Below are 13,729 nucleotides of genomic sequence, written 5' to 3'. Positions count from 1 at the left end.
CCGCTTCTATGAGTCACGTTAAGGGGGAGAGTTTGAAACTGCACCCAGCTGAGGCACACTCTGGCACGGGGACGCTCGTCCCTCGTGCGCGTTTGCTGTAGCTAGATTATAACATGATGGCTTATAACGTGTTGAATCATAATATATTGTATGTATCTTATTGTGAAGAAAATCTGCAATACGCAGCTCTGTTAAGAAGAGAGAGTTTGTTTTTACGAGTTAAAGATGGATCGAATTGAACAAAAATGTGCAAGAGTGTATTCTTAGCCTATTATACATTGCAACAAAATACTTTTTTGATTATTCTTTTTGGCTTGGTTTCCAAAAAATGATGTCTTTCTCCTAATAAAACTCCTTAAAACCATGTATATTAAATAGAAGCAGCATATAAGGTATTTAGACTTTATTTTAGAGAATAGATCTTGTATAGAAGTATATTTTGTCTTTACTGCACTGGCAGATGTATGAACAAGTGAAAAAATACTATACACAAAATAAACTTACTGTAAATTCAAGATACATTCTCTGAAAGCAAGTCTAAATATTTTATGTTGCTTCTCAAGTAAATTTATCTTAAGTATTTATAGACCATTTAAAATGGAAAACAAGACAAAACACTTAATTACAATAGGATTTACTGAATTAAACTTTTAAAAAAAATCAGTGAATGTCATTTATTTTATGAATTTTTGTCCTCTTTATTGTTAGTAAGCACGTTTAATACAATCTTTTAAGTTGAAGGCACAAGCTGAATAGTCTGTTAAGAGCAAATAATTAATCATTGCAATAATTGACTGAATAGTCAGATAACCATCCTAATAATCATTAGATTAGTCGATTATCAAAATAATTGATAGTTGCAGCCCTGCTCTAAACCTAGTGTGACCGCGGCTTCAGGTCTATTACATTACACAGAGATGGGGCAGTGCATAAGTTCAGAACCGCCCTGACCACGTTATGCCCTTTGGGAAAGCCGCCTGATTGGTGGAGCACTCCAACTCTTATCATCTACATCTTTAACAAACTCTAGAACAGCTAATGGGAGTGAATGATTAAGAAATGTGTCAGTGCTCCTCATTATCTCTCTCTGCCTCCGCAGTGTGTTGATTAGTGGAGCTCTGACACAAGCTCATGTTGAGTGTGGAGCAGCAGCAGGCTGTTCAGAGTCTGCCTGGCCCTCTCCTTCCCTACCTCTGTAAATAATTAATGCTCCATATCAGTGCCTCCCCGGCACTGTTGTGGGCTATGCCCTGTTCACTGCACCAGCTGCGACCTGCTTAAAGCGCAGGGGCTTCCAGAAGCTGGTCATGCTACATTCATGTCGAGCTGTTTGTGTGGTTCTAATTAGCAATTTTTAACTAGGTTAAAGTATCTGATTGTGGCCTGCCTTTATGACTCATTCATTAATATTAAACAAGCTGAGCAGGTTTCATGGTTTTGACCCAGGTTTGCACTGTAGCAGAAGCATTTTTATTGCACTATTGATTGCATTTTCCTTTTGTTTATTTTGAAACTTATGTCGTATCGAAACAAATCTTGGACAGTAACTTGTTGGACAGTGTTTTCAGATTGTTAGACACACTTTACATTTTCACTACTTAAAATGACATAGTTGTGAGATAAGTCCACTGTCACATTTATTACACCTTTCATTGGAAGCCTGATTGGTCAGTCACGCATCCAGCTGTCAACATGGGTAATCATTATTTAGAAATAGTTGATCACTGGATGCGTGACTGACCACTAATCATCGTATTACAAGTCATCTTTAATACATCTATCACACAATCTCTACTGGTAAGCTGATTAAATATTTTCAATGAATAATTTCAATATTTCATGTTTATTTATATATTTACACTTGTCATGTAGTCATGTAATAATCAGGGTAATGAGCAGTCAGATGGTTATTTTCGCAATATTAGTACCAACACACGACAAACAGGAAGTTGATTTCAGCTATTTCTGTAGACTCAGATCTCACATAGTAATGCTGTTTCAACTCAAACCGTTTTTTCAAGATTTATTTATATATTTTAAATAGCTGTGTAATTAGCAGGGATGCAGACTAATCAAGTCATCTTTTTTGGATCTAATTTGCCCAGTTGTTTGGTAAAATGTTCACAAATGACTTGATGACTTGGTGCTTTTAAGTTTAAAATTAAAAATGAAATCTTTAAATACAACAAACCAATCAACTGGAAAAATACCCCTGGAACACCTGCTATGACTTTCTAACCTTTTCATTCCTAAATAAGTGGGATAATCTACAGTCAGCAGGTGATTTAGCAAAATAAACCCCTTCACTTCAGGGTCCTGACAACCCTGTCTCCTGACTGTCCCTATGCTTTACAGCATGATGAATTCCTTTTTGTTAAACTCTCATAGCTGTTTACATTTACACTTATGCATTTGGCAGATGCTTTTTCCAAAGCGACTTACAGAGCCCTTATTACGGGGACAATCCCCCCAGAGCAACCTGGAGTTAAGTGCCTTGCTCAAGGACACAATGGTGGTGGCTGTGGGGATCGAACCGACAACCTTCTGTTTACCAGTTCAGTGCTTTAGCCCACTATGCCACCACCACACTAGCTGTTAAATGTGCTGCATGTATTGTTAAGGCAAGTATCACATCTACCATTGCTCATACTTGGAGTTAGAAGATTGAACAAACCCCTAACCCTAGGTAATAATCTTTGGTGCAAAATACCATTGTTTGTGCTACAAACACAAATGATTGGTCAAATTGTGTAGCTTGTTGATTAGAGGTGTACTGTTTTTAGGGCCCTATGAAATCAGTTTCATTTATTTATTTATTTTTTCAAATTCTGTGTTTTTAAATGTAGTTACATTTTATCATCAAAATAATCTCTAATCAAATTAATTAATAGAATTTAATGTAATGAAAGCAGAAAAATACTTTGTAATTATAATTAATATAATGTATTTATTAATTAATTGTTATTAATAGTATTATTTTAGCATCATCATAATTAGTATAATTTCTTTTAAATATTAGGAATATAATTAAGATTTTGCTGAAGATGTAAAATAGACCAATATCGTTAATGTCACGACGATTGTAAGGTGCTTTCATTTGGCCATTATGTTTAATAAAAAGCGCATCAGTAGACTAATTTCAAGATCCTTCAGGGCTACACAGTTAATCAAAATAACATCAACATGGCGAGTTGGTCATATGTGATTATTAATCCACAAAAGGCTATGATTTAAAGTCAGATAAACATGGTCTGTGTGTGATTCTGAACAAACTGGTGGTACGCTGATCTGTTGGCACACGCATGTCGGTGCTCTCAGATCAGTTGACGTGCATTGTGAAATCAAATGAATGCAGGTTCAAGCATTCGCGCAATTCCAAACTTTAGGAACCACTATAAGATATTATACTAATCTACAAAGGTGACACCGTATAACTGAAAAAAGGAGATTACAAAAAACAAACACTTTTGAGCCATTTTAGAACAAATACCTAATATTGAGATATCATTTAAGACATATCGCCCAGCCCTAATTTTATTATTATTATCACTGCATTGAATATTGCATTTTACTAAACAGTAGTAATATATTTCTGTTTTCAAATTCACGCACGTTAAATTGAGCTTTTATTTTGGTGGAAATCTGAATAAAGTTTTGTCAGTTTGTATGTTTGACAACAGCTTCTCAGCTCCAGATAAGCAGATATATGGCCTAACATGCTTATTAAACTGCAATTAAACGACTGTGATTTACTTCAGTTAGTATAAAGTCTACATATGTTGGCACAGTGATAAAGCACTCTGCTTTCCGTCATTTATTACACAGCGCGCTACTTGCTCATGACTTTTTCATATTTCTGCCAGCCCTACAGCTATCCAAACAAAAAGGCAAAAAAGTTTCATGCAGATTGTGTTAATCAAAAAGTCCAAGAGACATTAATCAGCAGGACATCTGAATCATAACATTACATAACACCTTCTGTCAATCATGGGGCCCTTCTGTCCAATCACGTGTTTATGTATGAACGGTTGGCTTCACACATTCAGTTTGAAGTGCTCAGCTCATGCAGACTGTGTGTATATATATATATATATATATATATATATATATATATATTTTCATTAAATTGCAGCCTTTTGTGGTTTAATCATCACACTAGGACATATCACGATTTAAATTTGATTAGTTCTGCATTCATACATTAATTTTATCCCAAATATTGTTATAGATAATTCAGTTTTTATGACTGGATTCCGTAGTTCTGTCTGTGTTTTCCACATATCTGAAATCATCAGGCCAGATATTTAAGCAATCAGACTTGCGATGTTCGCCTGTCCGATGATAACACATGCTAAAAATCCTATAAACTTAGATTTGTCCTGCATCCCTGCTTCAGAATATAATAGAGACTTGGGTGGGCTCTTTTGACAGTGGGCAGTAGGCAACCACCCAGAACACTCTAGCATCGTGGGCGTGAGTTTTGCTTAGGCAAGCACCATGTAAAAAAAAAAAAAAAACTTCAAATTCTTGAACAAGTATCACAGTATATCCGATAAGCTTTTATATTTATAATACTATTTCCTTTCCATCTTGATTCAACGTGTGTGTGTGCGTGTGTGCAAGTGGAGTGGTTCATCACAGGCATGTCTCTCACCAAGAGTTTTAACACAAGCTGGTCACCATTCCACTAGTCATCATACACTTTTGTGCGTGGGGGGTTTCTGTGTATCTGGCGCCTCTGACTGTCTCCCCCTGCCTTAGGGGACACGAACCATCTCTGACTCATTCATGAGCGTATGTGGGTGATGCACGCAGCTTGCGGGACATCTGCTAAATGTAAACCTGTCAAAAGCAGACTGGCACCAGTATATATCCCACTATATTTTAAGTCTGTTTTGCATTCTTTTACTTACAGTATCAAAGAGAATTTCATCAACTATCCATTAAGAAAATGTAATTGCTTCTATCTTGAGGGGGAAATCAAATAAGGAGAAAGTGTCTATTTCCTTTTCAAGAACGCCCACTCAGTAAAGATCTTATCATTTGCCTTGAGCCAGCTGTTTTCATTACGGTGTCCTCATAGGCTGTTGGCAGTTGACATCTTTCTGAAAACTCCACTCAAATGGCTCTTAAACACCAGTAGGACAATTTCTCCTAAAATAAACTAATTTGAGTATCTGCAAATACCTTGAGCGATAGTTAATGGCAGCGGCATTAAAAGCAATTTTGTTTTAGTACTCTGCTTTGATTTTGGAAGTTGATTTACTGCTGTACTCAAAGAAATCTGACCCTTCCCGCCATGCTTATAATATTCCTTCCATTCTCAGATACTTTGGGCAAAAGGTAAAGATTATTAGACAGATTTATTTTAGAATATATATTCATATATATACATATACACACACACACACACACACACCTATACATACATATGTATGCAGATAATTGATTGCATAAGTTTTTTTAATTAGCATTGCCTTACAGAAGCTACATAAAAGATATTTACATAAATCCCACAAGACAAAGTAATAACAATTTACACACATCATCCTGTTTAAACTATTATAAACAATGGGATGGTCGACTTTGTACTGAAGTGCTGGTACTCTTGACATGCCTACTCAGTTGTATCATAAGGCCCTTTCCCATAGGCAGTATTAAAGCCCATTTTAGGTACTTTACCCCGGGACTAGTACTTTTCGTTGCTTTCGCACCTAAGGAACTTTAGTTCCTATGAGACGTTTTTGCGTGATGTGTATGTAACTTCACCGAGAGACACGCTTTGAGTTTTCATCGCATCCATACTGTTTGAACGGTCACTATATATAAAAAAAGTGATTTCTGGATTACTACATCACATGTTTCCTGGAATGACGAATATAAATAATCAGATGTTTATTGAGAGTGGGTAATTGAACTCTTTATTATACTCTAAACAGTCATGAAATCTAGTTTACATGAGGGAAGTATTGCATCCCCTTTACTTGCATCTAGACGTATTTTTTAAGTCAATGAGAGAGTATTTCAGTACAGTAATTTATGTTGAATCATAACAGCATTTATGGTGAAAGATTATTTTGATAAATAGGTTTATAGTGCTTTCAACACATAGTCCACTAAATTCAGCATGTCACTGTGGCTGCAGCAGCACTAGAGCTCCTCACGCACCGCTCTCACGCCCAGTCTAAAACTGTAACCTGAAGACACAGACTGCATTCGAAAACGGGAACATGCTGGCTTCAGGGGACTTTATAAGGTGGTAGGATGTAATAAGGTGCTTTTTAAACTGTTCGGAGACCAGTTTCCTTTAGAGCTGTCGTTTAAACCATTAACTGATTAGGCAGCTGACTACGTTTTCGATGCAGCCAAAGCTCGTGTAAAATAGCCCAACAAGTGCAACTCCGATCCCAGCATCGTCCATCGGTGTTGTTGATATTGAATCACGCGTTTCAACCACGTCAGAAGAAAAATGGTCGATACTAGATGATGTCACTGTAGTGGTAACTATGTGAATGCGAATGCAACAGGAAAAGTCTCCTCGGGTGTTCCGTTCCTCGTACGAGTTCTGTAGTCGCTAGTGATTACAGAATCCAAAGAAGAGAGAGGCGACTTTAAAATGCTTTTAGCTTTCCCTGCTAACCGACAAAAATCAGATGGTGATTTTCTCACTCTCAACCCTCTCATTATGGTGATCTTCCATGCTGGTGGCTTTAGACCGAAAAACGTATCTTCCTGTGCAAAGTCCCTTGCAGCCTCAGAGTCCGGTATTAACAGTTGATTAAATTAAGTGTCATGAGATTGAGAGAACTAGTTATAAATAGTCCAGCTATAGAGGTTTAAGTTGCTCTGTTGTCTTGGTGTGGCGAAAGATGATGCACCAACAACATTTGCTGTTGATATTTACGTGGTTTGAGTGTGGTAGTTTTGTGTAAGGAAGGCAATGCTTTCTTTAATCTCAAGCCATTGTTTATGCTGTAGTATGGCGTTATCATTATTGGATTGGTGTAAAGCTAACAGTCATGCAAACGATAACCCTGCGTAATTACATTCGCGATTCCAGTGGTGTCTGCTGTCTAAGGGGACACGGAAAATCTTCTAGGCTATGTCACGAGAAGCTGGTTGTCACCAAGACGGACAGAAGGGCCCCATGATAGCCAGGTGTTATGTAATGTTACGATTCAGATGTCCCGCTGATTAATGTCTCTTGGACTTTTCGATTAACACAATCAGCATGAATCTTTTTTGCCTTTTTGTTTGAATAGCTGTAGGGCTGGCTGAAATATGAAAAAGCCATCATGATATATTGGCTATGATTTTGCTGACGATGTCAAATTAAGCAACATCATGAACATTGCAATTTCTTTTTATTTTATTTTGCCATTTAAGTGTCCTAATAATAGTGTCATTGGACTAGTTTTAAAAACATTATATAATTAATTTTATAACTATAGAAAACATGCATTGATTATTTTAACTAGGTTTTAACTATATTTTAATTCTTGTGTGAAACATTTTGAATCTACATTGGCTATTTGTTCAAAATCCAGGTCCATCCATCATTTTCCTGAAAGCCATTTCTGTGCAAATACACAAATAGCGAATTGTATTTTGAAAATTATCAAAAAGCAGAAAAAAGGAGATATAATTTATGTAGCATATATCACACCCATCCATAGTTGTCTTTGTCCACCATAGAGTAGTGTTGTTCTGGCCACCAGAGCTGTTTGATTGGGCACCTTGTCATTAAGTAGGGCACTGCAATCCAGCTGGGATTCAGTAGCAGTGCTCCTTTCACTCCAGCTCTGACTCCCCCAGCCAGCCTACAGTGAGGCTGCAAAGCTTTATGTAATAAATGTGTGTGCGTCAGCTTGGCCTGATCGCTGCCCAATGTGCTGGCTTCATGTGTAGGCCTCATGTGCTGGCCTAGTTGTCTCTCAGCCTGCTTCTTAAACACTGTGGATCAAGCCCTGAAAGAACTCTGAGGGGATGGACGGTGTTTTCATTAACCTCTGCTTCCTGATGTTTTATATTAGCACTGAATTCCAACTCACAACAGGTCTCATCAACACTCCAATTTGCCTGTTTGCCGTTGACGTAATATATTGGTTTGCACATTCCCATTTCCTTTTTCCCCCATGCCTGCATTTGGCACCTTTCGAACTGGAAACCTTTGAAAGGTAAATAACGTAACCTTTTTTAAATAGGTTTGCCATTTTCAAATTGAGACAATTAGCCAAATTCTATGCTTTTTATGTAATGTTTTTATTGGATCGTTGCATGCAATTTTCAACAATTTTACTCCAGAGGCTGCAAACCCTTGAAAACGTTCTCCATTAAGTTAATAGCTCTACTCTTTCCTCAAGAATTTCAGCACAACTTCTCTGGGATCCAATATGATACATATATATAATATATATATGCAAATTTACCAAATATTACATTAAACTTAAAACTTGTATTGTTTAGCAGTGTAGCCTATCGAATAATAGGGTCAGTCGACATAGTGTTTTAAAAGGCTGATGAGTATACAGTATATTTATAAATAGATTGCCCAGACCCTAAATTCTTATTGGAAGAGTTGTTCAAAGCTGTTGTAAAATACAAATTTCTGCCCATTCTTTATTAATTTGGTAAGTTGCTTTATTGCTTGGCAAGTACAGTAGTTGCAGTTTGTCTAATGAGATGTATAATGTGGCAAAATAATTAATTGTATAAAAAAATAACACTTTAAAATTTAAACGCCATTAATCATGTCTCCAGACAGTAATAAGGAAATTTCCTGAGCAATTCAAGCTTGAAGTACTACTCGTTTTCTCCAGGGGTAGTAAGAGAAACTTCAGCTGTACAGGCAACGCGGAGCTAATACAGAATAAACCAACCCTTCAGTAGACAGCAATACATGAGGACGTGTTCTTGCATTCAAAACACAACTTGCAAATACATACTTGGGGATCTTAATACGTGTTTTTCTAAGTATTTAACCGTTTTTTTCCCTCCCCTTTTCTCCCCAATTTGGAATGCCTAATTCCCAATGCGCTCTAGGTCCTCATGGTGGCATAGTGACTCACCTCAATACGGGTGGCAGAGGATGGATCTCAGTTGCCTCCACATCCGAGACCATCAATCCGTGCATCTTGTCACGTGGCTTGTTGAGCCCGTTACCGCAGCATCCACGCATAACTCGCCACGCACCCCATGAGAGTGAACCACATTATAGTGACCACGAGGAGGTTACACCATGTGACTCTACCCTCACTAGCAACCAGTCCAATTTGGTAGCTTAGGAGACCTGGCTGGAGTCACTCGGCACACCCTGGATTCGAACTTGCGAACTTCGCGGCTCGTAGTCAGCGTCTTGACTTGCTGAGCTACCCAGGCACGCAGTATTAAACTGTGTTTTTAGGTGTACATTGATGGGTCCTTAAACAAGCCCTCATATTAAATCTCGGACTGACTGACAAATTCAGTTGCAAAATGGATTGCTGTAAACTGTAGGCCAATGACTGGCTTATGTTCAATAATATGCAAACATTGAGACATACACATTTGGAACATAAAGCCAATTTTTGAATTGTCTTATCAATGCTTAACTCCTCTGCCACAAGAATTTAATGCATTTTAATTAGCTGAATATTTTATATACACGTATATAATTATTTAAATATAACCATTTAAAATTATTTCATCATTATATATTGAATTATTGTTATTTGAGGGTCTTTTTCAGCAAGTTTTTATATATGTGATTAATTGCAATTAATTAATCGGCATACCATGTAATTATTTATATTAATAGTAAAAGTATTAAAAGCCCTAATAAAAATTAAATAATATTAAATACAATTTTAAAAATGACTAAAAGTAATAAAAAGGCAAAGGATACAGATATAAAATGATGCAGTGCTATCAGTAAGTGCTGCACAGTGCTCCGGCCGTAAATGCTCAGCTAATTGAACATTGGTGAAGTTTACATTTTATTTACTGCATGAACGAACACCCCTTTTGGTAAATTACTGTAATGCAAAGCCTTGAGTGGCTTAGTGCTTTAATATATAATATATTTTCATGATACCAAGAGAGACATACACAAAATTGGGGGAAATATAATTCACACTTCACCGTCTATCACTAAATAGCAGTCACCATTATTTATGCAGCTGATTAGTCAAGAAATTCCAGAACATAATTTCAAATTTCATTCCCATATTTATGTTCTTTAACAGAGTTATAAAAGTTCACTGAGTGACCTATTTGCTGTCCATCCTTGCAGAGGTCTGCTTAGATCAGTTCAAGACTGACTCACACAGGGGATACAGTTTCCTAACCTCTTCAAGTCACACATCGATGTCTTTATCGAGTCCATTATGGTCACGTGGGCGACCTTAATGCTGCACACTATTATGAAAAAGCCAGTACTCTTAATAATTGATAATAGTTCATTTTCCCCTAGTGATAGGACACATTTCTCTCTCTCATCATATCAAGAATGGATCTGGTGATGAAATGTGCTAGTTTTCTCTCTCTCATGGGAATTCCCAGTTTTCGTGTCAAACAGGATTCTATAGGACACACAAATGTGAAAGGTTAAATTACATATTGTAATATGAGTGATGAATGGCTGTACTTGTTGTCTATTTGTTGGGGCTTACTATATAAAATGTGCATGAGTCTTCTTGTGCTGTTCAGTATATTGCACATAGTACTTTGTGTTCCCTCTTTCTCTGACCTCTTACGCATGCACTTTTTTTTCTCATGCCTCTCTCAATCTCACTTTCATGTTACTTCAACTTTTTCTTTCATTTCTCTGCTCTCTCTCTCTCTCTCTCTCTCTCTCTCTCTCTCTCTCTCTCTCTCACTCTCAAGGGACCCTCATTGCTGTACAATATAATTGAATCCTTTTTTTGTTCCATTTCTTCTCATTTTCATTTTGCAGTCCTTCTTACACCTCCCAGCGACAACCCACATCCTCAATATGTGAACTCAAAACACAAACCCTAAGCCTTCTTGCTTTTATGTATTTGTAAAGTCATTTAAGGCTGTATTAATTACGAAGGACTTTGAAGGGAGAATTTGAACCACAGCTAAACTAAAGAAATTAATGCTCCAAAATTTAGAAGAGTCTTTAAAAATCCCACATATTTCTCAAACTGTAAGTACCTAAATGACTAATTGATTCTACAAGCATATTTCTCAGAAGAGCTTTTTGGCTTGTTTGAAGATCATCAGGCATATGCTGGGCATTCACTCATATTTATATGACCTTTAGGATGCTGAACTTAAAGATCGTTTAACTGTTGAATAGTCTTGTATCTAATGGAAAGATGGATTAATGGAGCAGCACTTCCAAGTTCAATTTCGTAACCTAAAATCTCTCTCAACTGACATGAAATAGTTGTCATTTAACCTTTTCAGGAGGTTCTCAAGAACATAGCATATTTCATATCGAACTGCCCATTTAAATATTGCCATGAAATAAAAGCTTAAACTAAAAGGGAAAATTCACCCAAATAATAAGCGTCTACCAAATGCATCAATGTAAAACATTTTGTTGACGTTCTCTCCAACAGGTGAAATGCATTGAGGATGAGTGCTGTCGGGGAAAACTCATCTGACCCTGCCAGGTCAGAGGCTCAGAAGCGCAAGGAATGTCCCTCAGACCTCCTGGGCCCAAGGTACCTCAACATGACACAAACAATTAGTCAGATAAACCAACACTGAAGTACAGTGGATCTAATTCACTAACCATCCAACAATAACACCGTTTCATGAAGTGCTGTTGTCTAATTGAGCAAGCTAGATAGAGTGAATGCTGAAACAGCATTCTTTGCAGTACACTTGTTAAAATGTGCATGTATACTGGTGTACATTTCTCTTTGTCTACCTTAGGAATCATTGCACTGCTATAATCTTGAACAGACCTCCCACCAGTGGATAATACACTTTCTATATAAAGCCCTTTTCCACCGAGTCAGGAAATAGTCTGTATAATTCATTCATAGGAAAGCGCTATGCATGCCCTCTTTATCGACAAAATTTTCCATGCATGCGTCAGATTAAACTGCTGAAGATGCAAAGCAGCAAATTGAAAATGCAACCTGTTAGAGATTGCATAGACAGAACTGGGAGAAGGTGTTTCTGTTTTAAGGTTATATACAGTGAAGGAAAGAAGGTCTTGCTCTTGGTTTTGTTTCCAAGGGTTATGCCAATTTATCAGTATTTTAATATACTTTTACCTTTATTTTACCATGCATCTTTCCCAATATAATAAATACAAATTATAAATGGGATATTTAGACATTCTAGCCACAAATTTTCCCATTGCATTTTTGCTTAAATCATATATAGTTCTGACTGACCAGTTGTTATATTTTTTACTTTTTATATTTTGCCTAGATCATAATCGTAGTCCATTTAGGTCCAGCTTCATATATACATTTGGTTTGTTGGGTTTTACTTCAGTTGCACATTGCACGCTGAACTTAGTCCTCTCAATTTTCTGTTTCTCTCTACAGTCCCAAACGAAGCACTGAGAAACGTAATCGGGAGCATGAAAATAAATACATAGAGGAGCTTGCCGAGCTGATCTTCGCAAACTTTAATGACATTGACAACTTTAATGTCAAGCCTGACAAATGTGCAATCCTGAAGGAAACTGTTAAACAGATTCGTCAAATTAAAGAACAAGGTAAGAAAACACTTCATTTAAATTCGCATCCCATAATTATTTATTTAGAAAATAATCCATCAGGCCTTTCTGATAAATCCACAAAAAAGATTTGAGTTATTTGTTTACCTCGGATACCAAATCATGTGTTGCAGGTTTGGTTTCAGGTGCAGTGCTTGTTAGCATGTGCTTTTAATTACCTTTTAGATTGAATAAATTGTTAGATAAAATTTTGTGGAGAAATATTATACCAGATTATATCATTATACCCTTCTCCAAGTGATGCTTTCAGTTCATATAGATCTTATCCTTTCTGATATGAGAGAAATTAAGCTAACAGTTTTAACCTGAACTTAATAATAATGGAACAAATGTTTGAATTAAAAGCAAATTATATAATATTAATTTAATAAGTAAACACATTTTTTTAACCATCATATGGATAATTTGTTGCAATTCGTAGGTAATACTTAGCTTACTTAAAATGTGGTAATTCTATGTTTTTAAATGATAGCATACATCAGATGACAAATGCATGAATGCTGCAGCAACTTTAGAAAAACAGATTAATTTACATTACAAAATGAATAATGTTTATAGTACTCGAGTTTGTTTTGACCTAGACAAAGAATTTCCTAGAAATGTTTTTGCCATGTATCAATGTCTGTGTAGTTTTCAACAGAAGAGACTGTGTGCTAATTGGACTTGTGTGAATTTGCAATGACTCTGACTGGCCTATGATGGAGATTGTTTGTGATGTACTGAGCTCTGGGTTATGTAATGCTGAGTAATGTGATGCAAAGCTAACAGAGAACCGGTCGGCATCTGCCACGTCACCTCTCATCCCTCTTTCACCCTCCCCTCCACTAAGCTTTATGCCACACGGCCGCAGCATCATACACACTGCTCTAACTGTATTTGTACAGCCTCAAGAGGCAAATGGGCCAGTAAACAAGGCTTGTGTGTTGGCACAGCAGTCCACTTTCCTTTTTAAGGAAACATCATTCACACTCACAGGAAGCATTTTAAAGAAGAAATTGAAAATGCAGTTTTATAGGCTTACAA

At 36.7% G+C, this 13,729-nt stretch overlaps 1 protein-coding gene across 1 annotated transcript in view; it reads left to right on the top strand.

Annotated features, from left to right (window-relative positions):
• Window positions 1-13,729, top strand: part of LOC127633967 (nuclear receptor coactivator 2-like) — a 128,009-nt gene that overhangs the window by 52,379 nt on the left and 61,901 nt on the right. Inside the window, 2 exon segments of the mRNA XM_052113336.1 lie at window positions 11,568-11,672; window positions 12,513-12,685. Of these exon segments, the coding sequence (XP_051969296.1) occupies window positions 11,584-11,672; window positions 12,513-12,685 (262 nt within the window). The 5' untranslated portion in view covers window positions 11,568-11,583.

Source organism: Xyrauchen texanus, chromosome 41 (genome assembly GCF_025860055.1).
Source record: "Xyrauchen texanus isolate HMW12.3.18 chromosome 41, RBS_HiC_50CHRs, whole genome shotgun sequence".
Lineage (NCBI taxonomy): Eukaryota > Metazoa > Chordata > Actinopteri > Cypriniformes > Catostomidae > Xyrauchen > Xyrauchen texanus.
The sequence above is the reverse complement of the archived record's forward strand: the minus strand, read 5'-3'. Positions and strand labels throughout refer to the sequence as shown.